The sequence below is a fragment of the Malaya genurostris genome, chromosome 2, assembly GCF_030247185.1.
Source record: "Malaya genurostris strain Urasoe2022 chromosome 2, Malgen_1.1, whole genome shotgun sequence".
NCBI classification, from domain to species: Eukaryota; Metazoa; Arthropoda; class Insecta; order Diptera; family Culicidae; genus Malaya; species Malaya genurostris.
The window spans coordinates 196,895,155-196,921,974 of record NC_080571.1 but is presented as its reverse complement, the minus strand read 5'-3'; the positions used below and the strand labels follow the sequence as shown (position 1 = coordinate 196,921,974).

At 37.8% G+C, this 26,820-nt stretch overlaps 1 protein-coding gene across 4 annotated transcripts in view; it reads left to right on the top strand.

The window, feature by feature from the left end:
* Window positions 1–220: 220 nt before the first annotated feature.
* The window catches only part of LOC131433190 (bridge-like lipid transfer protein family member 1), a 37,845-nt gene continuing 11,245 nt past the window's right edge, over window positions 221–26,820 (top strand). Inside the window, exons 1-14 of one of the 4 annotated variants that reach the window (XM_058600086.1) lie at window positions 221–340; window positions 1,054–1,183; window positions 1,240–4,787; window positions 4,886–5,434; window positions 5,807–6,398; window positions 6,930–7,031; window positions 9,483–10,057; window positions 12,595–14,284; window positions 14,336–14,458; window positions 17,692–17,854; window positions 18,228–18,460; window positions 18,517–19,147; window positions 19,214–19,624; window positions 23,425–23,563. In XM_058600086.1, the coding sequence (XP_058456069.1) occupies window positions 1,082–1,183; window positions 1,240–4,787; window positions 4,886–5,434; window positions 5,807–6,398; window positions 6,930–7,031; window positions 9,483–10,057; window positions 12,595–14,284; window positions 14,336–14,458; window positions 17,692–17,854; window positions 18,228–18,460; window positions 18,517–19,147; window positions 19,214–19,624; window positions 23,425–23,563 (8,858 nt within the window). In that variant the 5' untranslated portion in view covers window positions 221–340; window positions 1,054–1,081. Of the gene's footprint in view, window positions 341–1,053; window positions 1,184–1,239; window positions 4,788–4,885; window positions 5,435–5,806; window positions 6,399–6,929; window positions 7,032–9,482; window positions 10,058–12,594; window positions 14,285–14,335; window positions 14,459–14,584; window positions 14,604–17,691; window positions 17,855–18,092; window positions 18,461–18,516; window positions 19,148–19,213; window positions 19,625–23,424; window positions 23,564–26,820 lie in introns of all 4 variants that reach the window. The other 3 variants (XM_058600084.1, XM_058600087.1, XM_058600085.1) reach the window with 3 other exon arrangements.

Genomic DNA, 26,820 nt, shown 5'->3' with positions numbered 1-26,820 from the left:
TAGTCAACTTTTTTAAAATTTTAAAAGAAACAAAAGATGTTTTTAGGCGTTTGTATTTTTCAATGTTAAACAAGCATTTTTCAATGTCAAACAAGCATACGATAATACTCTATGGTAATTTTTGTGTGATTTATTTGTCATTTGAGAGAGTTCTAATTTTTGCGTGTTTGGAATATACTCACATTTTGACTGTATCATTTAAGCGTGTGTTTATCGATATAGAAAAACAAGATGGCGTGTATTATAGTGAATCAATCTGTGATGTTTAGATATTTTTAAAAATTTGTGCTTTCTTTTGCGAAATATGTTACTAATTTATGTTCTCTAACATCTTCATAAGGTGAGTTGTCGATTGGTGTTGAATATTTTACGATTATGATACTATATAATAGGTTATTTGACGATTGAAAAATTTTGTTCTTGATCATGGGTGGGTCGTCCCATCAGGCTCAAAGTCTAATTAATCATAGTTCAATTATATTTTCTATGTTATCAAAGTAGATGAAAAAGTTGGATGTCAATTTTGCATTATCAATCCGCAATAATTTGGATAATTCCAAATTTATAATAAAATTTCGTTCTAAGGATGATTCGCCATAATATTGATTTTTTACATGTGCTCCAAAAATAATTATCCATGGAATTCAGTCGTCAAAACAATGCTGGCACTAAAATGATTGTATGCTGTGACTTAAAAGAATGCTGTCATTTTGGGTCGTGGATGGATTTTGTTTGTGTGTGAACTGTTTTGGTTTTTTGTTTTGCGGCAGGTTGAAATCAATGTTTACCTTTTTTCCGCATGCGTTTCATTTTCAATTCCCGTTTGACGATCAGCTGACGATGTGTATGAGGCGAGTAAACACCAGTTGCGTCGTGGTTGTGTTATCGCTTTGATTCTAAGAAGCACGCTCATTGACCTTTATATTATGAGAAATATTGAGCGTTACTTTATGTTTTGTTTGTTTTGCAAAACTGGAAGTCGTCTTACTTTCTTTTGTGCGAAGTTTGATATAGTTAAGTTACTAATATTCGCCTTTAATTCATTTATTTCAGAAGTTACTACTAATCCAAAGACGTCACCATGAGTTACGAAGTATCTGAGGAGCCAGATCTCATTGATTTGAGTATGGGGCAATTCAACACAACTCAATCGTTGGAAGAGATGAAGTTGGACAAGAACCTGGTGAAATTTTAGATCTATCACAATCTGTATAGTATGCTAACAATGTCTTTTTTCAGATTTGGCTTTTATTCTCATTGATTTCTTCGATTGTTTGGGTTGTTTACATCACTTTCTACAACTCGCGTCTGTTTGGATATTGCCTAACAAAGTTAGTGAATAGATTGTTCATCAGGGGAGCCTATTTTAAAATAGGATCATTAAATGTAAATCCACTTGCTGGAAAAATTATGTTTCGGGATGTTGTCTATGTGTGTTATGATTACACAGTTCGCGTTCAGGATGGATATTTCATTTTCCGTTGGTGGCGTTCCTACGTACCAAAAGACGTATCGGAAGATCTTTCTCACTCGGATACGCGATTGTCAGTTATGTTGAACGGCTTCGAATTGCATGTTTATAATCGATCTGAACTCTACGCAAAACTGGAAAAAACCTTCGGGCTTAAATCGTCAATTCTAATCCCAACGGAAAATTTGAGTGCTGATGAGATTGCCCGCTTCAAAGAACAGGCAATGAATTATGAAAATCAACGACAAAACAATGAACAATCAGGAAAACTTAAGAAACCTCGACCAGAAGCCATGACAGCTACCACGTGGCGAGATTTGATACCGGTGATAAAAATAGACATTTGTTCTGGGAGATTCGTTTTCGGTAATCGACTAACTCCGACTACGCTCTCGATGTGTGTAGAAGAGGCTCATTGTGTCTACAGTACAAAACCGGCAGTATCGAAGCTAGATCATTTCATGCACTTTGTTAAAGCAAAGATAGAGAATTCAAAAGTGCTGCTCGCACCAAGTCCTAAATATACGGGTTTGGTGGATGAACCTCCGCGATATATGGGAGAAGGATTTGTAGTAATGATGGCCAACAACATGGAGCTTTATTTTTACATGGATGAAGCAGGTTTAGTTCCGGAACAGCCAGTTACCTTGACATTGGCAAATGGAGACGTTGTGGAAGCAGCACCGCCTGTATGGGGTATTGATATTAAATGCGGCAAAGGTACCGATTTCAGCTACGGACCTTGGGCTGACCGCCAACGTGATCATTTATTCAAATTCTTCTTTCCACCGGATTATCAAGCAATGCAGGTGACACAACCACCAAAACCCGGTGATCGACGTGAAATGCAATCATTCGATGTCAGCCTTTGCACTTTAAATGAAGCGACAATCGATATTCTATTTTCTAAAAATAAAGAAACTAACGCGGTTCACGTTAATATTGGTGCTGGATCCTACTTGGAAGTAACACTCCCTTGGATTACGCTACAGGATGGTTTCACAACAAAAGTTACAGGGCAGTTTCTACATGTTGAAGCTACTACTAGTTTGCAGTATAGGAGCCTTGCCGAATGTGAAACCCTGCAGTTCAATGTAAAAATTCACTACCCAGTTCGGTGGAATGATCACCAGGAATGGAATATCAATCTTACCGGTAGTAAAGCTACAGCATACATCGTTTTTTCCCATAAAGACTTCTTCCAAGACTTGGTTGAAGATTGGGCATCCAAATCCAGACCGGATGTTTTAAGCTTTATACCGTACACGTGGAAATTCGGAGTTATTCTGAAGGAATTTGAAATAATCACTATAAGCAATGAGTTTAATTGGGTTGACTGCTCCAGCACAAATCAAGAAAATCATCATCTTGCTTTTTGTGGAGATTTATTCGATTTAAGTTTTACGCTACCGTTCGATGATTTTCTGCCATTGAAAATACCAATAGTATTCTGGATTCACGGAGAAGGGCTTGATTTAAGCATGTTCCTGCCAGAACAATCAAGCAGTAAACCGATTTTGGTAGCATTAGACAAAAATGCTCGATTGCTTTCTCGCGATGGTAGCGTTAAGCGACGCAGTGAGCTTATCACAAAGAAGTGGCGACGTGTGTGTCTGAGTTCAACAGGTTGGATTGATTGTTGGACTGTACCAATCGTTGCACTTTCAATCAAATACATTTACCATCCAATGCCACCGCTGGGGCCAGATCCACAAGCTGACATTACGACACCGGAAAAGGAGGAAATTCTCCTAAGTCCAATGCGAATACCGAAAATGAGAAAATCACCAGCTATCACCTGGAATGATTCTGGACAGCCGAGATTTGATCCAACATCTCTACCACCGGATCAGGTATCGGTCGAGCTGGAAATCGGATCTTCCATTATGTTAGCATACGGAGCAATCCTTCGAAACTTTATTCACCTAAAAGAGAACATTTTTGGTGAGGATCAAACATTTACTGATATGGAAAAATCAAACTCCAAACAAAACTCTGGTAAAAATAATACTGGAACAAAGTCTTCGAGTTCAAAAGACGATCCTAACAAATCCATTTCGGAGACGAGCGTCAACACGGAAGAGAAACCTAAACGATTTGACCCAAGACAATTTCGTCCTCTAGAAGTCATTGTTAGTGTTACTATACACGATCTTCAGGCTCACATAATGAAAAACTGCAATGAAAACGATCCTCCTTGTCCTGTTGTTCTCATTGAGCGGCTCGGTTTCGAAATGAAAAAACGGTTCCACGAAACAGAACTTCAAGTACTAGTCAGTCCATCGTTTCTAGTGTCATCAGACAATATTATGCGACCTTCAAAGGATAAGCATCTAAAACAGGGTCATCTACTGCTTTCTGCCGTGCAAGTTAGAGGCCACGCAATGTTTAGTAATGAAGGTCGTCAGCTTGAAGAAGAAACTCTCGAATATGCATGGTTACTAGAAGTACAGCTCGGTAAACTCTCTGGCAAAATGACTCTTCCACAATTGTGTAGCGTAGTTGTTGGACTAGAAACGCTGGCTTTTCTAACGATGGATGGTGAGAACGAATTGAAATCTCCTAAAACAGTTCGATATTGTCACCATGGAGTTCCGACCAATGTATGTCCGCACACGAAGGAGGAAGCGAAGTATCGTTGTCCGTCAACTGAAGACATCAAGTATCGCATGACAAGAGTAGCCATTGATGCAGTTGATTTCTATCTAATTGAAAGTGGAGCCGCCCTACACACATGGATTTCTCCTATCCGTATAGCTACTTGTAATCTGCACGGGCAGCAAGTCAAATCTGGCGTCACTGGTCTGATTCCAACTATACTTTTGCGACAGTTCGTATCTACTGGAGGTCATTTCAGTCATAGCAATGGCAATTCTCATAGCAATACTGGAACCACCGGAAGCAGTCGCTCGGCAAAAGTTCACCATCAGAATGTTGCTAAACACGAGCAGGAGCGAAAGGAAGATATAAATCCCATATACAAACGAACAGATGAACCTAATGTCAGTGGAATTAAGCAGAAAAAATCTACCGATCAACACCAGCAGTCAGTGCCGGTGCACGCATACCGACGAGATTCCAAGGAAGATCCGTTCGGTTCACTTCCCAATCGGCGTAGTCACGAACCAGACTACGGATATCGTCGGGAAAAAGAGGAAATCTATGGTTCGATTCATTCGACTAGAAACAGCTGCAGAGATATCGATTCCACTGAACCGTGGTTAGAAGTTGGTTGCCTCTCTCTAGGTCCGATTATCATCGAGGCTGCCTCAGCATTACCTATACCGGAGCATTGTTTACATTTGGTGCAACATAAGTGAGTATTGTGCGAGTAAAACATTACCAAATCAAATCTGCCATTAAATGTAAACTGAAACATAACATAGCAAATTAAACATAATTTTTATTTTTCAGTTATCTAAAACTGCATGATGAGCGAGCGAAAAAACTCTGGTTCCTGTGGGCCAATTCCAACGATCCAATCCGTTGTGGATGTGTAGGCGGATGTGTATTCTTCGGGACCAACCGAAACGGTCCACGGTTTTTCAAACCATCTGCTCAGGATTTGCAAGACTTTATCAATATTGCCCGTTATCACATATATCCGAATTCTCGCGATTACGGTTTTGGTCAAAGTTTGCTACACGAAGATCAGTTAGTGTTCCACACTCCCCCGTACAGTTTGCAGCCAGTTTCATTGCAGGAATGCTACGAGTATGTTGGTAGGCCGAATCTGCGCACTACTAGATTTGGTACCGATTCCAAGTCGCCATTGCCACCGAAGCACGAATCTATTATAAATAACCAAAAACAATGTGATATTTCCCCGAACAGCACTATGATTCGCAGTGCCGGTGATAAATCTGGAAAATCATCTTTAGAGCGTGTCAAGGAAAAGGACAACAGCTCGCCTCTGAGTGCAGACCGTAGTAGAGGCAGGCGGTTTTCCTACACTAGTGCAAGGTAAGTGTAACGATAGCTCAATGCACTGAGTGATTTCATGATGAGCTCAAAGTTGAGAGTTCAAAACTCACTCAGGATCGTTTGTCACAGTTGGAATCTCTTGAGTAGTGAGATTTCTAACCGAGGCATTTACCCTCTCCCGAGAGAGATCCTAGATAAAAAAAAAACATAAAGAAGGTATGCTCCAGGTAGAGTGTTGTCTTAAGTTATTGATACACTTTGTATAATGCTACCTACAATTCTATTTTTAAAACGATCGGTTTATTTTTGTCGTTTCATTTCGAAATCATTTTAAAATTACATGTATAGAGATTTCTTTTCCAGATTTGTTTGACAAAAGTTCAATGAATAATGAATGTCATTTATTTGTAGGCAAAATACCATATCGCATGATGTGCCCTATTATCGATTGTTGGAGTCTAGTCCTAAAGGTGCCAACTCAAAGCTGGCGACATCGGCTAGCTCCCGGCAGGAGTCCGAGTCTCGTCTGCTCACCCCTAAGGCAATTAAAGTGCAGGCACCTAAAACAAGTGCTTCCGATTCGCGTCTCACGATGGAATATTTCCAAAGAGACGATGCGGCTAGTATGTCAGACGATACTACTGAACTGTCCCAATCGGCTCCACAGCCACATCCACTTGAGTCTGATTCCGAGCATTCATTGAGTCCCAAAGTGCCGGAAGATGTCATAATACGTGACGTACAGCGGACAGTTTCGCTTACGTCTGAGAACCCCTCGGAAGCATTTTTTTCGGCCGATGAAGACCTACACGCCTCCCGAAGTTCCAGTTTGAAGACGAATGATGTTCCCTCGGTTATTCCAAAGAAACGTTTTGCCTCCGATCTTAGTATTGTTGGACCTAACGAACTTGAAGCGAAACTTTCCACGCATCGGAGTGACTACGAAATACACACACCAGAGCATCGTAGTTTACCAATGAGACCTCAGTCAACAGCAGAATTGGTAAGAAAATCACTTACTTCTAAGAAGTGTTGAGCATTTAGGAAGTTGATATAAATACGTAGCATTGATTACATAAAATAAACATGGCATTTGCCATATATCCATTTTTATAGTTAAGCAATTTAATGATGAGCCAGCCTACATGATAAACTCTAATGTTGTGGCAAATTGTTGCAACAATAATAGCGTTCAATAGTCTTTTCAAGTAGGCTCTCATTCAGAAATATGCATGATTTTTCGTGTATTGACACCGATTTTGTTAAATTCATACGAGTGTTCAACATTTACAGTGCTGTAGGATCAATATCGAAAAAAAAAAATAATATTGATGGCCAATTTCTTGTTTTTATGCTTGCAAACCAAACATGTGCAAAATCACATTCGATTTCGTCATGTGCTGATCGTTTTCATCCATGCAATATGAATCCAATCGAACATTGCGAATATTTTTTGTCATACGCCATGCCAAATTCGATCCGACTTTCAACTTCATACAAAAACAACATCGCATCGAATTCATCCTCCTGCCAGAACGACGAGGAACGTCGGATTCATGGTCTAGCAACGCCCCTGCGTAAATTTAATAGTAATACTTCACGCCCTGAATTTCGACATTTCAAGCCGGTGTACGACGTGAGTAAAATATTACATAAATAGTAAAAATGATGTGTGCTAGATCGTTTATACATTTCTGTTTGCCGTTCGTTGCTTTCTTTTGTTTTGCGTTTCGTTTCGTAGCCTTTACGTAGCAAAGAAATCCCTATCTGTTGCTTTTAGTTGGATTTATCATTCATGTCCAGAAATCTAATTAGACTGAGCTATATCATCGCAGGTTTGTATGCGTTACGCTTACTAGTCTTAACACAATCTGAAATTAGCATCATAGTTTTGCTACATCATAACATGTCCTGGAATCTATTAGATATTTGGAGTAAATTTGTCATTTGTTCGACTACTTTTAATGCAGTTGACTCAAGAAATATTTCTAATAGGAACTAATTATCGGATCATTCTCGATAGAGCCTTTTAATTCTCAGCCGAACCTAGTTGTTAGTTATTTCCAGTATACTTTTCCATGTCTGTCATTCATTTGACCAATAGGTGTCATTTTGGAAGCTGGATTTATTGTTCTTTGGCAGACGATACTGTGTTTTAAAACCGAAATAGGTAGAATTTATAAAACTGAATAGTGTGAATCTGAGGGCGAAAAGATGCGTAACAAAATTAGTAAATAAGTTTTTTGATAGAGAGCTTCACAATATCGAGAATTGATTGAAAAGATATTCTTGTTTAATTTCTTTTATAACAAAAGTGTTTTGCATAATTCATTTTATTTATTTTGCCTTTATATCCATATGCGCGAACCCCAGTCATCTGCACGACCTCAGAATCGACATTATTTGTTTCAGAAGGTGCTCCTTCATAATGGCTCAGTATTTTTCTATTGTGTGCAGTTTCGGAATATTTGGGGAGTTAAGATCTTTCGAAGTCAATATCATTCGCCACTCTAGCACGTTCTTCTTGCAATGGTATTATGACAAATCCGGTCAGATTAACGTTCGACCTTCGTTAGCCTTCAGGAGAAGGGGACATTTTTGGAGACACTCTTCCAAATACACTTGGCCCTTAATTGTGCTTGCAACAACGAAAGGTGTACTGCGGTTTCCGCAAGTACAAATCGCTTGTCAAATTAAGAATTTTTTAGTGAACTTCGACTTTTCTGTATCCGAAAGTTCTCAGGAACATCACAACTATCCTTGGCAGTCAAAATTTCCTGGAATCTGGTTGAAGTCCGCCTTCACATTCACATTCTCGTCATCCATTACGCAGAAGGGTGGTATCGTTAACTTCCAGGCACGGCTCTTTGCGACCGTATTTTGTTTCTCGTCACGGTTTGGGGGCTACAGAATCTTTAAGGTTACGTGCGTTCAGCTCGAGCTCTAGTATTCTACACGAAAGTCTGACTCGCATGACACTACTTCTGAGGCGTTTGGTTTCCGTAAAAAGGCTCCAACCACGCGTTTGTAATCGTTCTCGTTGACCTTATGGCTTTTTTTTGTCTTCGCTTCCAAGGGAAAGTCAAACGTTCTTCAAACTGTTTTATAATACCAGACAGCTGCTAATACGCGATTCACTACTGTTTTCCGATGGCACGGTGCGACAGATCCGATGTCAGTGTCTCCGTACAGTGATAAATCTAGTTTTTCTTGATTTATGGTATAGCTCACACCATGGTAGGCTGAAGAAATTGGTTCACTTAGTTTGACAGGAGCACCATGACGAAGTGTATTCATGATTCATCCACGCGCAAAGGTTGCAAAAACACATTTCGATCACCGTGAAATGAGCTTAAATAGAGAAAAGAGAAGATAACTATCCGCGGAGGTGACCACGGCTTGTTCCAGGTCAGCTTGTGTCCCGAGGTGAATACTGCCATTAAAAGGAAGATTCGGACGAATCCAGTGCGTTCAATGAGGATAATGACGAAGAAACACGGGATCAGAGACTTTACGGTACGGAAGATTATAAATCAAGATTTCGGGACGAAGTCGGGGACACGAAAAAAAACTCACTTGACTTACAACTGCTTCCGGGAGCTACGAGTCGTGTGATATTTCAAATAAGTATGGTCGTTCGCCGGTTCCCTACTAAAATATTTCTCGGTATTCCTCAGTTGGTATCATTGTCGGTAGTAATACACGAGTCCAAATACACGAATATCTTAGCTATCTGTGATAATCGACGATAAGAGATTTGAGAGAGTGCCTTGTAATTTAACGCATTTGAGTTCGGTTTGTTATTTTATCCTTTATAGACAATTGTATAGAAAAAAAATCTTCAAAAAAAGTAACAGTTTCGAATCCCACATAATTCTGTTTCGTTTGTTGATTTGCTACTCGTGATCGTGTTACAATGATTTGCTAGCCCTATGTTTCATTTTCATATTACATCATTTTTCTAGTGTTTCTAGCCTACTAATTCCGTATATGTTAACGAGTGCTTGTTAGTACATTCCAATACAGTGCTTACCGAACCGGTAACCTACCAGACCAAACTACATAATACTACACTACCTATTTCCAGGTCGATCCACACGATTCATCGGAATCGCACTCGCTGTCTTCGAGTTCGTTTATATCAGCGCTATCATCCCAGGAGGACATAACTTTGGTCAACCTACACATGCAAATCAATCGTCCAATTGTTGACTCGCCTTTGTTAATGGCTAGCTATGTCACGCATCTGGCGCAAGTGCGGTGTTCCAATTGGTCACATTGCTCGATGCCGTTTGGAGCCGACGCTTTCTCAATGCCACTGTTTCAACAAAATGAAGATGGTGGCTTAGTTTACATTGGCAGCAAACTTGTGCCTCATTTTGACAACTATTCGCACTGGCGAGAAGTGAGGATCATTCCCCGCTATGATGGTAGTACTGCTCAGCAGCCATCCACTTCGGGGGTGTCAACGTTGCCAAAACCCCATCCGTGGGATCCGAGCGTTATGGTGCGGGAAAGTTTTGAGAAGCGTGATGATAAAGAAAATGAAAATGAATTTCTTAGTTCGCAAGGGGAGACAGCGACCAGAAACTCGGTGGTAGTACGTTTTAAAGGACAAGTGGATATGATGCTAACCCCACTGTTGTTGGAAGGATTGCAAAGGTGAGTTTTGGGCATTATTTATGCATGAATGAAGTACGATTAAATTATGGTGAATTCAAACTCGTATACCTTTTCTGATTAATAAAAGATCAGATTAAATAATTGATGATAGTATAAAGCTTAAAACATTCACATCTTATAACTGAGCTTTCCAAAGTAGTCTCGCTGTCACTTTTCAGTAACCATAAACAAACAAAAACTCTTCTCACGCTGCAACGAAAAAAAAAAACAATGGCAGACCGATTACACTGAGGATACCGTACTTAAGAATATTATAAATCAAATCGTATGATTGTGTCGATTTTTTTTTTGTTGTCGCAATTTCATTGCTGGTCGTATGTAGATCATAACAATGGAATAAATTTCATTTTACTGTTTTAAGACCTGTATACAACACTTGTTGAAATTCAAAGTTGCATCTTATGTGAAAAAAAATCATAGTTGGCGCGTATAAAACTCGAATGAATAGTGAAAACATGGCTTCCGCTGATGATTTGCTTCAAGAACTTCATATTTCAGCTAATGCATTGCAAGTAGAGTGCCTATAACCAGAGTGACGACTTCTCATCCGCGATGTTAGCAACAATTCAAAACATTTAATCCAAAATGTTGGCAGTGTTGCTAGCTTTACATTGTAATTGACAGGTCGTTTGCTCGTTTGGAACTGGAAGCCGTCATTCCAAAAGAACAGCTATCGCCACTCTGGTTAAAGGCACTCTTATTGGAAGTATTAAGGGCTGAGGACAGTACCGTAAAGTGGTAGGTTTTTTTTACTATTTTCCCGTTTCAAATGAATTTTCTTGGAAACGGTGCAGAATATAGAAAAACCCACCTGACAATGTCTTCGAAATTTAGTTGAGAAAATTCTGTGAAATTTTCAGAATGATTCATTGAGTTTAGCGGTCCGGTTGTATTTTCTTCTGATTGAAGAACTGCTGAAAATTGGAACGCTCGGAAATGCATACCTCTACTTGTTCATCGAATATCTCGGCTTTGAAGGCTTGTGTCATAAATCTACCGTGACAAAGTCTAGATAATTTAGTTTAGATGCGATTAATACATAAAAACATATATGTTATCGCGATAAAAATAAAGTCTTGTATTTTTCTGTGAAACAAAGTCAGTTTCAATGAATCCGCCATTTTTTTCGCTTTGGTTTCCTGATAGCATTCTGAAAAAGGTGGCTCGACAAGGTTGCCAAACACACATACATTCAATCTTTGTGAAAGTTGAATAATTTTTCATTGTTCATTGAAATCCATGTAATGTCCAACCCATACGATAGATTAATGTGACAAAACTTCTCATCAAAATAATAAAATGTATGCTGGCAACCCGGTACAGTTTGCTCATATACGAGAGAGTACAAGAGAAATACGATGCGCAAAGGGAATTGAGCGAGTCACGTGGTCGATTTAAAATTCAACACGTGACCCTCTGTCCTCAGACCTTAAGAGGTGATTTGAACCACTCTTTCTAATGCGTTTTACACTTAATTTGTATGATGTATCTTCTTTGCACGTTTGGATTGCGGATTGGATATAACTTTCTGGACGAAACCCTACATAATTTCTATGACTTGCATTGTAAAATAATACACTGAAGTCTTTTTTTATGCGAATTTACGTACCGCATGAAAAAAACGCATAAAAAAACCGCATAACTCTGAAAATTGGCATAAATAAAACCGCATAACTCTGAAAATTCGCATAAAAAAACCGCATAACTCTGAAACTTCGCATAAAAAAAGACCGCAGAAGGGCAAACCGCATAACTCTGAAAATTCGCATTAAAAAAACCGCGTAACTCTGAAACTTCGCATAAAAAAAACCGCATAACTCTGAAAATTCGCATAAAAAAAGTCGCGTAAAAAAAACCGCATAAAAAAAAGACCTCAGTGTATAACGTTCATACGAAGAACGTAATATTATTATGAAAAGTTCAAAAACTGCGGATAGCTTCCAAATAATGAAACACTGCTGTATCCTTATGTATAATTATATTTGCAAAAACGAACTGTACACTGTTTCCCACTTATTCTTAGTTCAAAATCTTCTATCTAAACACCATAAACGAAATGAACTATACCTCCGCTAACACTCACGGCCAACGCCGAACTGAACAACTCGAAACGTTTCATATTCTCGAATACATACTCTTAGTGTGAACTCTATCAATAATGATATAAAAATAACATATTACATATGACTAGAATTTAAATTTAAATTCACCTTTATGAAATTCGAAAATTGATATTCATAGTTTGCTCTTTGTTAGTAAAAATACAATGTAACACATTTTTGATATAGTACGGTTACTTTATGAAAGAACTGCTATCTCAAAATTCTCTGTACTCACGTATGTCACGTAGCATATCATGCTTTCGACTTCTATTGAAGCTTACTAAATTTGAGTAGTTGATAAAGTGTTAAAATTGCAACTTATTTTTCAAATCACTGTTATCTCCCCGAATTTTGTTCTTTTTAACGCAAACGAAAAATTCCAATACTCTGTTAAATACTTTTAAATCATTACAGAATGATCGAATCATTGATTGCCAGCCAAGCTACGCTACATCCACTGACAATAATCAATGATGTGCATGCGTCTTGTGTTCGTAAAGTGGAAGCCGTCAACGTACTGAAACGAGATCAATCACTCAGCTACTGGTCGCAAGTTCATTCAAATTCTAAACGATCGACTGCCGAACGTAATCTGCAAGGTCCCGGTGGTCCCGTTTTAACTGATGTGTACGAAGAAAGCATTTCAACTCAGCTTCAAGGGCTGATTGTACTACCAAAGATGAATGTTACGTTGATACAAAGTTCGGTCATTGAAGAGGTTATTTCATTTGCTGCATTGGATAATGTTCAAGAGCTGAGTTGCGCTTCGTTGTTGGCAGTTTGCTTCGAAGGTGTCTCCACACGGTTCCATCTGGGTAAAACGACAAAGGCATCGATGCATACTGTCTACACGCAACCAACCATTCGAACAGGTGGGCTCAAAAAGAGTGGTTTGATTCGTGGCACCAGAGCTTTACTAGCACATCTTTCTTCTCAATCGAGACCCGACAACGTTCCGGGCGAACCAGTTCTACTGGAAACATCAGAGAAGCAATTAGAAGAGCTAATAATCACGTTGGACGTGGGAAAAGCTCATGCTCAACTAAGGCGACTGAAAAATGATTCAGCAACTGGACAAGATTCTCAAATCGTAATTACTGCTCTACCAACACATCGAAGTCGGGCGATGTTTGATTGTACCAAAATTCCCGAAGAGCCAGCCACAGACGGTACCTCGGCTATGGGGTATATAATGTTTGAGTGTGGCCTCGAAGGTGTAAGCGTAAAAATTGTTAAGAGATCTCAATTTGAAAAATCAGAGAATGCCGAAGATGCCCTGAAGCCAGTTCCGGAGGTCATACATTCAGAAGCCAATCAGAGCAGTGTAACTGGTAACAATCCTTTGAATCTAGTCACATTACTGAATGAAGCTGGAGGGAGCATGGCAGCAGAAGCACTAGCAAAGATCGGCATGAAGAAACCTTCTACTCCTAAAAGCGGCACTCCGAAGGATAGGGGAACGTCAGGAATCGAATCGAAATCGAAAGATAAACCTAATGATAGCCGAATTTCTCGTGAACGATTCATTCACAAAGGTATCGATGGATCATTAGTGGATGATGTTGATCAAGGAAAGGATCAATCATCGCAAATAGAAACCAATAGTACAAGTGGACAAAAGCTCGAACCAAACGCAGTAGTACCATTGAAAAATGATAATGGGAAAACATCATCTTGTGTGATTGACTTTAAAACCGTTTGGTTCAATTTTGCTGCTCCCCCGCGAACACCCATCACAAGAAAAATCGATTATTCTCGATTAGATTGGAATCTACTGAGCACAGCTTCACCAGCTATCACTGCATGGATGAATCCAAGCAATCGTTTCGCTATTAAGGTTGTTGCACTGATTCGGGCCACATACGTAAGGCGCACGGCTGTAATGGTGGCATTGATGGCAGATGCTTGGGAAAGACAAACTCTACACCGTCCATTAAAGAGTCGCTATCCAGGAATGTTCACACCGTTAGCCAAGACGTTACAGGAAGATCCTAGCTGTTTACTATGTACGATGCTGACGAAATATGTTCTGGAAGAAACTGTAGCTAAAATTGAAAATGATCTCAAACAACAGTACGTTCCACAGTTAAGTACATTGCGACAGGTAAACATTTGCAATCACATTTAGACCTATTTACTATAATAGTATTTTTAGGCGGTCATCGTGCTTAGCAGACAGTGGAAAAATGTTCTGTACAATCCAATGCTATTCGAACACCAGTACAAGGGAAAATTAAATAACCCGATTAGTGTAACGTTTTCTTTGCCCCAAGATGAGGTGAGTGAAACAACTATTGAATGACATAATTCTTCACAATGACCTATCGTTAGATACAAACCATTGCATTTGATATTACACCGAAAACTGTTAAATTCTGCATTCAAAAACGCTCTCCTCTTTCAGAGATATAAACCGATCTGGGGTAAGTTCATATAGTTGAACGTTCTCCATGCGACTTGTAGAAACGCAGTGTCTAGTACAACTTGTGTTCACGTTGTATATCTGTATTTTGGATCGGAGAGGCTTTGTTGTAAATAACTTAATATACCATCTTAACACTCCGTCTGACGCGTCAATATTAACCCACATACGATATCCATTAGTCATTCACTATGTGTGCTTTTGTGCCGCATAGCCAAACTCTCGATAGGACGAATATGAAATTGAAGCACAGCATGAGGAAAAAATGTGGATTCTAGATGTTTCGTTGAGTTTTCTGACATTTACTTTTAATGATGAAATTGTACTTAAAATTTCGCAAATTTTTCAAACTCTTATACAAGAAGAGGAGCTCGGTTATTTTAGTTTTTCTCTCAGCTTTGCTCCTATAACTCGTATTGTACATGACAAAACAATCAGCTTCTATCATATGTACGCAACTCGAAACGAAACCTACAGTACAACTTTGTACTTATATTGAAAAACGGAAATAATATGATAAGTATATCATCTAAGCTTGCTCTTAATCACTTTTTGTTTGGAGATGATAAATCAAAACTTTCCAAAGTCAATTGACAGTTTGGTGTTACAACTGCAATTTGTTTAAATAAGGAAATTTTATTATTCACTTCATCGACATATGCATTAATTGTTCGTTTATCTCTAATTCTTCTAAAAGCTTATCGAAAATATTAGTATAATCTAGTTATCAGAAATTTGTTCATCTACTCAGTCGTATTTGATGCTCAATATTTTTTCGTGTTGCGAAATAAGTCATTGCAGGGATGTTAACCGGAGCTCTCACCAGTACTGAGTATCACAACTTTAGGGGTGTAAGGTTAATCCGTACTAAAAACAGCATATTTTTGCGATTTATAGTGACGACGCAGTCAATTTTTATTAACACCAATGACGCATCAAAGTGTAACATCCGATGTAAATGTATATAAAATTTTTACGAAGAAACATTTTAAAAATACGGCTTTGACAATCATTATTCGAATGTGTCTCGGAAAAAGTAGTATTGCAGTTTTCCTTATATTTTTGTGCTTGATCATCTAATAAAAAATCAAAATTTAGTAGTTGAATAATGATTTTCCCCAGGTAACGCTGGTATAACTCAAATTTTCCTCTATTTGGAACTGTTCAAAAGAGAAAACTTGATTTTTCGCAATTAAAATCGGTCGATTGTCATTGTCAAATAAAAATTATACCCAAATTTAAAAAAATAGACAACCTCGTAAATTATGTACGGTGAAAGTGTTCAAAATTGCAAAAGGATTGGTGCCGTAGTTATGAATTTATAATGCTCTAAAAACGTGAATTATGGCGAAAACGCTTACTAATTACTAAACAAATAAACAGTTCAGATATTAGGAACTATCTTATTTGCTTGGAAATTTATATTAATAAAACCGGAGAATAAGGTTAGGCAATATACAGAGAGTGGAATATCTGTCAGATAACAATTGCGCGCTCGGGTCGAGCGAATATTGAAGTTCGACAGGTTTACTTACCTTACCTAACAGCTATAGGCCTGGGGTGTCCTTTTCTGTATCAAGCATACGTCTCCACATAACTCGGTCCATGGCTGCTCGTCGCCAGCCACTCAAGGCACGGATGCTTCTGAGATCACCCTCCACTTGATCGATCCACCTTGCTCGCTGCGCTCCTCTTCTTCTTGTACCAGTCGGGTTGGATTCAAGAACCATTTTCACTGGGCTGTCGTCCGACATCCTTATGACATGCCCAGCCCATCGTAGACGTCCGATTTTAGCTGTCCGTACGATGGGTGGTTCTCCTAGCAGCTGTTGCAATTCGTGATTCATACGTCGTCTCCACATTCCGTCTTCCATCTGCACTCCGCCATAAATGGTCCTCAGTACCTTTCTTTCGAAAACATTGAGGGCGCGTTGGTCCTCTGCCAGCATAGTCCAGGTCTCGTGGCCATAGAGAACAACCGGTCTAATGAAGGTTTTGTAGATGGTCAATTTCGTGCGGTTGCGTACTTTTCTCGATCGGAGGGTTTTTCTGAGTCCAAAGTACGCACGATTCCCTGTCTAAATATGTCTATGAATTTCTCTGCTGGTGTCATTATCGGCGGTCACCAGTGAGCCCAAATACACGAACTCGTCAACCACCTCGATATCGTCACCGTCTATCAATATTCGTGGTGGGAGGCGTAGTGTTTCTTCTCTAGAGCCTCTTCCTCTCATGTATTTTGTTTTCGACGCATTTATGGCCAGTCCGATACGCCTAGCTTTAGCTTTCAGTCCGATGTAGGTTTCCATCATCTTCTCAAGGTTACGTGTCACAATATCTATATCGTCAGCGAAGCCAAAAAGTTGTACGGACTTTCGGAAGATCGTGCCACTCGTGTCGATCCTCGCTCTTCGAATCACACCTTCCAGGGCAATATTGAACAAGATACCAGAAAGTCCATCACCTTGACGTAGCCCTCTCCGAGATTCGAAGGGACTCGAGAGCGTCCCAGATACTCGGATGTAGCACATCACTCTATCCATCGTTGCTTTGACCAATCGCGTCAGTTTATCCGGGAAACCGTATTCGTGCATTATCTGCCATAGCTGTTCTCGATCGATTGTGTCGTATGCCGCTTTCAAGTCAATGAATAGGTGATGCGTGGGTACGTTGTATTCACGACACTTCTGGAGTACTTGTCTTATCGCGAATATGTGATCCGTAGTGGCTCGGGCTCCAGTTTCGTTTTTACTGTTAAATCTTGTTTTAGCAAAATTCGATGGTCATTCATTCCATTGACACTTTTACGAAGACTTTTAATTTCGGATGACGTCACGCGGCCCCCAAAAGCCAAAATTATTTTTTCTTGTGAGGATCACCATAATAAAATGTTAAGATACCAAGAAGAGTCAATGTAGTGACAGGAATAGCTTTGAATTAATCATTTGTAAATCTTCTTAATAACAACCTTCTCTGATGAAAAAAAAAGTCAAACTAGCACAACCCACATTTCAATATAGGAATTTTGCAGAGCCTACATCTGTCCTGTCATTCTACTTCCGCATCGGCTTCTTTTTATTCCTAAACAGGACGCAGAAGATACGGATGATATCGATGCTGAGAACTATCCGGTGGGTATGGTTGAAAATCATCCTTTGATCGACGAGGAAAATGAGCGCACAATGCTTCTTGGTCAAAGCGCACAGGGTCATCATCAGCGCCAGACAGCAGCAACTTCTCATCAGCATCATGGTAATTCGTCTGATCGTTATTCTATCACACTTTTCTTTTTCCATGCTTATCATACTATTTAATGTCTTATCCTCTCTGATCTGTCTCGATACATTTTATTTGTGCGAACATTAGATTTTTTTTTTTCTGTTATATGTGCATGCTTCAAACTCTGCATTATTTGGTTTGGGTTGAAAAATTGTTAACATATTTTGAACGGAGCGACTTTCGTTTTACCTTCCCCGTTTGTTTTCAATAGTAATAAAAGTGCCCGAGGAACCGGTACCGATCCACGTTACCAAACTTGGAGATTCCCTTAACACTTCTCCCAGTACTAACAACTCTAACAAGCTACGAAAGAAGTCTTCGGTAAAGAGTTTTATTCCTCCGGCAGCACCGTCATCACGATCTAGCATGCAGATGTTTCCGATCATATTTGATAAACATGATCCTCAAATCGAATACGGTGCCTTGAAAGAAGGTTCACTGCCATCGATGTGTAGTTCATCTGATTCTCTGGACAAACCCTGGACGCCACCAGCGAATCATAAAGAAGATCTGTACTCCTGGATGGCAAAACAGCAGAATGGAAATAATAAAACCAATCGAGATAAAGACAAACATGAGGTATGTGAAAATATTATTCTACATAAGCATGCCATTGCAATATTTTTCTTTTAAAGAGCACCCGCCAAGCGGCAAAAAATCGTCCAGAAATTCATTCGATTAAATACATTCAAGACAGTCATCGCATTCTCGACGCCCATCTTATTTTCGAACCGATGTTGACTTTCCTTGGTGTCATGCCGCAACAAATGATCAACAGTGTATCGAGCTCCGATGTTTCGTCGTTGGACAGTCTTGGAACGAATCTGTCTCTGGTATGTTACTTCGATACAATGCGCATTGATATTGTGGTAAGTGAAGCAGGGGATTCTAAGAAACCAAAGCCCAAAGTGAGCAAAAAAGGCAACGGGAAATTTTCTTTGATCATGCCCGCCGAACAACCATCGTTTCTTTGCGAACACGTTGGAGTGGAACTAGAACTAATGAAAATGACAGATGGATTTCCCGATGATGCCAAACAACATATGCTCTATGTTTCACGTGGCCAATTGAAAAAACATACCAGCACAGTGATAAATTTCAGCTTGAATGTAAAGTACTTATCGCAACAGGTAAACATGCCCCTGCTGCGCTTACTTCACCAAATCACCAACATGTATCAAAATGTAAAAGATGCTCAAAATGAGCTTCGTGATCATCCAGACCACGGCAAACGAAGTGCTCCTTTGAAGGATGAGTCTAGTTTAGGTTTGTGAATTAATCAATTACACATTTCAGGTATATTTCAAAGACATTTATTTTTTCGGTCTGCAGCATCTGAAACGAACGATCCTACATTAATGGGCTCTTTGAATGAACCGTTAATGTCGCACATCGAGAACGGAATTTTTGATTACGCGGATGAACGATACGACAAATTCAATGAAGACATTCCATATAGGCATGAATTACGGCACTCGGTGAGCCGATCAAAGTTACCTAGTCTAGGACCGTTGATTCCACTCACGCCATCCCCTAGCTCTCGCAACAGACCTCATAGCTTTGCACAAAAACTCAGAAGTACAGGTAAATCAGTGAAAGGCAAGTTGGGTTACACAAACCTCAATGAAACGGTTACAACACCGATCAAAGCGAGTCCCACTGCCTTGACGTTTGCTGACGCGCTATCAAGGAACTCATTGGAAACGAAAAACTCGCTTGCTGGGCTATCCAGTTCAGGTGGAGGTACGTTATTGTATTTTTTTATTAACACCTTCCGAACATCCATCATCCTGTGTTGTAACAATGATTATTTTGTTGAATATCCCAATCATTATGCTTGGTATTGACCGATATGTTACTAAATATAGAGAACAGTGGATGTATTATCATAAACTAAACTATCGTAACTAACGTAAACTATCTTCTTTGGTACAATTGTTATATTCTTTTGGTCGTATAATGATTTCAAATTGTTAACTCCAGAATGAGTATGGAGATGAGATAAGTCAACCCTGTTCTGATAGGTGATTCGAATATGTTTACATTTAGTTCTTGCAACTGTATTCCTTTATGCAAACAAATATCATTACTTTATCCCTTTACTCACAAATATTACGATATGAAAAAAATATTGTTTCACCAATACTTTTACATTTGCTATCCCTGTCTTCTATCCACGATCACCTTAACGAAAAATAATTATCTATAATTATCTTCATAACACAACTTTGAACTTATTCCATTTGCAAGCCAGCGTAGTGCTCGTAAAAGTAGTTTCTGAGCAATTCCAGGAATGAGTAGACGAAAAAGTGACAAAATCAGAATCGACCTTCTCCGATTTGGATGAAACTTTGCACATGGCTTCAGTATGGCAAACCATACGTTTTGAACCGATTGAGAGGTCATTCCGACTCACGACTGATTTTTAAAAAGGGCGTATGTATTTTTGCATTTCACCAAAAATGCCTTTTTCAAATCGTTGTAACTCGGAAACCGTTCATCGTACAAAAATGGCGTCCAGGAAGAAGTTGTAGGGAATCAATAGGGTATTCTAAAAAAATATACACTGGAAAATTTTTTTGATTTTTTTCTCAATTATTTCAAAATGAACCAAAAAAATAAATTAAAAAAAGTCAGGGTTTCGATGTTTTTGATAATTTTTATTTCAAAGCTCTTATTAAAACCTACAGATTGATGGCTCTCCCATTCGTGCCTTTCGAAAAATGAAGAAGTTACAGCTAAAACAATTTATAGATACAGCCGAAATTTAAAGTTCTCGTTGAAAGATAATAATTTAAACAGTAGAATATTATTCTACAGGTTAAAGGGCATAAATTTGTTCATGATATCCTTTCTTCTAAAAGTAACTGATCTTGAGATACTTGGATATTTAATAATAACAACATTTTTTTATATTTCCATGAATTGTTTATTTACTTGCTAGATATACTACAATTATTACATGTACATGAATAATTCTTAATTATATTTAAGGTTTTAAGTTTTTAAAAATTGTATGAGTACTACGTGCACCGTCATTCGAATACAGTCTTGTGACGATTGTGGTTTCTGAAATCGGAACAAAAGAATCATATTTCTGTGTGTCTGGAATCATTTTGGTATATCCTTATAAACACCACTCCACTCGGTCACACCCCGTTCATATTCTTCTTGTGACACGTAACAAAAAGACATGGTTGTGAATGCATCTCGACTTCTCTGCTCTGCCCATTCATATAATTGTTTTGCAGTTGTGATTAGGTGTTCATGTAGTTCGGCCAAGCTTTCACGTCGTGGCATTCGCTTTTAATTACCCCTGAGTGCATCACATGGTCCTTTACCATGAGAAGTTGCAAAAAATGCCACTCAGCATCAAAGTTATACATTGATTTAAATTTACAGAGACTTGCAAATTTTTTTCTGTTTTTGTACTGCGAGGCAGCTCTGACAGACATAAATAAAACCTTAAATATAATTAAGAATTATTCATGTACGTGTAATAATTGTAGATATAGCAAGCAAATAAACAATTCATGGAAATATAAAAAAATGTTGTTATAATTAAATATCCAAGTATCTCAAGAACTGCTACTTTTAGGAGAAAGGATATCACGAACAAATTTATTGCCTTCAACCTGTAGAATAATATTCTACTGTTTAAATGATTATCTTTCAACGAGAACTTGAAATTTCGAATATATCTGTAAATTGTTTTAGCTGTAACTTCTTCATTTTTCAAAAGGCACGGATGAGATAGCCATCAATCTGTAGGTTTTAATAACAGCTTTAAAATGAAAATTATCAAAAAAATTAAAACTACTTTTTTTATTTAACTTTTTCGGATTATTTTGTAATTATTGAGAAAAAAAATCAAAAAATTTTTTTTTTTCAAAAAATTGAGAAAAAAAATCAAAAATTGAGAAAAAAAATCAAAAATTTTAATAGAACCGAACTGATGATCTGCCAAGCATTTCTGGAATTGCTCGGCTTACAATTTTCAAGTAATACTTTCAAATCAAGTTGAATGTGACAAATCCATCAACAAATTACCAAGATACAAGCGCTTTAAAGCGAGAAAAGCGGCCCCTCGAAAATGTTCTAATGAAAAAAAAAACAATTGTCAACTGCTAAAAAGAAACATTCAGGAAAAAACACTAAACCATACGTTCAAATATCAAGTGAATCGATCTTTAATTTTGGTTTATAGTCCAGTAGTCTTTACTATTATAACTACTTATAGCAGTATAGTATTAGTTACAATGGTCTTTACTCTTTATTTCGTTCCGTTCTGATTTGGATAAGATGACGAACTTTCCTCGTACTATCTTTGAAGTATTCCAAGACTTCAGTGTACAAAGAATACACTTTGTAATAAAAAAACAATCTCATTTTTAACACAAACTTGAGTTTTTATTCGAATTTCTGATTAGTGTTGAATAGTTTGGGACAACTCTCCAAACCGCGACCACATGAAACTTCTGCTAAAGAAGTTGACCACAGTTCATCATTACATTCGTGTCGTCTTCCATCAGTATGCATCTTGGGTACCACGTTCCGAGCTGATTCGGGCATGCGGTCCTGTTCAAGTATTTTGATTAAAATATGTACTAATGTACGCACTTTCTTCAGATCTCAATCCTCATAACTTGTACAAAATGCTGTACAAGAAGACATTGTAGGAAATCTAAACAAACTATACACTGAAAAAATTGAGTATTTCATCAAGTATTGAAAAATTACTATCATTACAAACAAAAAAAAATATTTTCAACTGTTTTCGTAATACTTGTAGTTTGAACTAGCAAGGAATACAAGGATTTTTTCAACGAAGAAGCCACAGCTAACACAATTCACATATGATTCCACAGTTTAACAGCAATAAATTTACTCATAGTAATCTTGATCCATGAACTAACCGTTCTCGAGTTATATACCTTCCGCCGCGAGAAAACAATTCCTTATCTTGTAATTAACCTGTGAGATGCAAAAATGATTTTATTTAGATGAATCAAAAAGCATCTGAAAAATTTGCAAATATTTTTTTGTGTGATTGGTAATGTTTTTTTCTTTTTCGAAAAATTTGTTTGTAAATTCCTTCGTTCAAGCTTATAGCTAGAGTTATAATTGTACAGTAAGATAATTGTAACTTTTCTCTATCCGAAAAAATACTGGTTTTCCATCTTGAAGACATGTACAAAGTTTCATTCAAATCGGACGAAGTTGATTCTGATTCTATTTTCTTTTCTGGAATTGCTCAACGGTCATTTGTGTGGATCGTAGTCATAACAAAATTTATCACATATTATCATATCATTGTTGTGCACATCTAACAAATATTTTAACCCTAGTTATATAGAAGTAATAATAATAACCACGAAGACAGATATAATTTCATGATTTTTCTTTCGTAACCCAAATAAAACAAAACAATTCAATTGAATATCAACCCAATTCCCTTCCACTTGTTGGCAACCAAATCCTGCCACTTCCCAATCAAACATTAATGGCCACCGCAGGACCCAATATAAATGAAGCTTTTGTAGATGATACGGCACCGTTTGACCGATCGACATTTACTGGGCCAATCCATAGTATTCTGGATACACCGAAATGCTGGAAGACAATTTACCATCTGCTGGACCTTTATGCTGCCATGCCTGAAACAAAAACTATTTCACATCGGTAAGTTTGTCATTGTTTTTCTATTCTATTGATAGAGTGAGATGTTACTAGAACGAATGCTTTTTTGAGGGATGACACATTTCGGAACATTAACTGATCTATTTATTCACGAGAGGTTGTGCTATGAATATTTAATTTTTTAGTAAACCACAGAAATGTTGGCAGTTCATTCGAGAACTTTATTCCTCAACGTTCGTCCAATATATGCATTTCATTAACACCAATAAGGAAGAAAACACGATCGTGTTAGCTCCTTTGTCAAGTACCAGAAACATTAGGATAGATGAAAACGATGCTGATGAATGATTCTTAATGCAACCTTTGAAATATATGTATAAAGCTATCTGTGCATTTCACACAACCCCAGTATTCGAAAAAAGTTCACCCGTTTCTCACGCATTGCGCTGTCAATGTAATATAATGTACATTTTTCATCAAAAAAAGTGGGTGGGTAATGTCATTTCAAAAAACTTTAATTTTGACTATTTTTTACGTTTCATCTTCGACACGTTAGTGCAGAGCAGCTCAAATTGAACTGCTTAGTGAAAATTTAAACAGTTAAATTTGAACCGCTAAGCAGATGTAAAGTTAACGCTATTTGCGAAGCACTTTTATATTGCGCCGAAGCGCTATGTTTTTCGTGACGTCCCGAAGGAAACGAATTATTTTTTATGGCATACAACTGAAAATTTTATCATAAATTGTCGATCATATTTCCGATGGTATGTAGGAAAAAATATAATCGCATATTGATTTGATGATACCGTTCGGGACCAACTGGAGGTTGTTACGATTTGCGGTAGAAACAGGAAATGCACTTTACATCAGCAAGCCATGTGAAACCAAAACCACGAGTACACGCTGAAAAATACATTCCAATATATTGAGTCTTCATGTCAACTTTACAGCATAGAAAGAATTGTAACCATCTCGATGGATAATCAATAGATGTGAAAAAAATTTAGACGCACTGAACATCAAACGCAAGAATTTTCTGTTTTCAAGAAATATTGCAGATAAATCACACGTTATTACATCGAAACAACGTATTGAGTACATTACATCACCTTAACTGAATACTGTATATGATTCTGATATGAAATTATGCATCTTTTCGTGTAATATTACAACCTTTAGAACGACGCAAAGATTGTTGTGATATTAAATAGTAATCGCTGCACATCAGTGATGTGATGTAATGTTTACAGGGTCCGGCACTAGAAGTGTAACCAATTAAAAAGGCCATAAATTCAGTTTGGAAAATTACTTTTACTTAATTCAAAGTACAAAATGTGTAAAAATAATACAAAATTCAGAATCAATTCACTTTTGCTCGATATAACCACCTTTTGCCTTGACTTGATGACTTGAGAGAGCGAAGGAGTTGCTTCGTTTGGCCGAATGTGACTTGCAGGTATTTTGGCCCACTCGCGGACAATAACTTTTTTCAGCGCCTCGAGACTGGTGTATCTTTTAGTTCGGACTTTGCTCTCCAAAATGGCCCAAAGAGAATAATCCATTGGATTCGCATCTGGTGAATTCGAGAGCCATTGTGTGGACGTGATGAAGTTCGGAACGTTGTTTTTCAGCCATTCTTGGTTCACTCGAGCTTTGTGAGACGGTGCCGAGTCCTGCTGAAACGTCCATGGTCTGCCACCGAAATGTTTGTCTGCCCACGGCTTCAAAGCAACCTCCAGAATACTTTCCCGATAATTTGTCGCATTTACCTTGACGCCAGGCTCGATGAAAACGATTGGAGAGCGCCCATCTGCGGTTACAGCGGCCCAAACCATTATCTGTTGCGGGTGCTGCCTCCTGGTGGCCAATCGATGACTCAAATTCTCGTATGAACGGTCGGTCAAGTAAACCCTATCGTTTTGAGAGTTTACAAATTGCTCAATTGGAAAAAATTTCTCGTCAGTAAATACAATGTTCGGAAATTGACCGCTTTCGGCCAAACGATGCAACTCCTTCGCTCTCTCAAGTCATCAAGTCAAGGCAAAAGGTGGTCATATCGAGCAAAAGTGAATTGATTCTGAATTTTGTATTATTTTTACACATTTTGTACTTTGAATTAAGTAAAAGTAATTTTCCAAACTGAATTTATGGCCTTTTTAATTGGTTACACTTCGAGTGCCGGACCCTGTAGTGATGTGCAGCTATTTTGATGTAATATCACAAATGTGTTGGTGTCGTTCTAAAGGTTGTAATATTACACGAAAAGATGCGTAAGTTCCTAACAGAATCGTCTAAGTATTCAGTCAAGCTAATGTAATCTACTCAATACGTTGTTTCGATGTAATAACGTTTTTATTTTTTTTCACATCGATTGATAATCACATTGAGATTGTTACAGTTCTTTTTTTGTGGCGTTCAAACAATTATTTGAATCCAATAAAACTATTTTTGAATTAAAAGTTGAATCAAATAAAACTCTTCGAATCAAATTTAGTGTGGTATTGCATATTAGATTCATATATATTAAAGTATAGATTCTGATTTCAAAATTTTATTGAATAAAATCAAAAACTTATTTGATTAAAATGCTTGTTACAGTACATTAAATTTATTTGAATCAAATATGTCGTAGTATCGATTCAAATAAAGAATGTTGAATCTTGAATTAAACTGAATCAAATATACTGAGTCTTAGCTTTAAACTCAAGAATGTTGATCAAAATTTTTTGTCCTTGAATCAAATGTCAGAGATCAAACATTTGTACTAGTTGATTTTGTGATATTTAATAGAACTTTTGCTAAGATTTCACTTTGTTACATCATTCAAACGGAAAACGTCGTTCGAGGAAGTGATCACCCCTATTATGTAATTCGATCGAATCGGATTTTGACGAACGAATGTAAAAGTTTGCATTCTGTAATTGGATCGAGTGATGTTTTGTATGGAAAACTCGAACTCTATCGAGCTACAGAATGCAAACAATCCGATTCGAACGAAATACAGAATCGGGGTGAATAACTTCTGAAGTAGTTGACGAATTTGAACTATCTTCACTATTGAAATTGTTCGAAAAGCGAGTGCTTTCATAGGATAGGTAGGTTATGAAATAGGTATGTACAGGGAACTTACATTTGTATTCATTGCAGACAACGGTTTCACAGTAGAGCTTTTGAAAATTATTGAACGAGAGGAAGTAGAGGAGTCAAAACCGGCAACCGTAGTTAGCTGAGCGCACAAAATTCTTTCAATAATAAATTAAAAAGTAATTTAAAATAATTGGTCAAAAATAACCATTTAT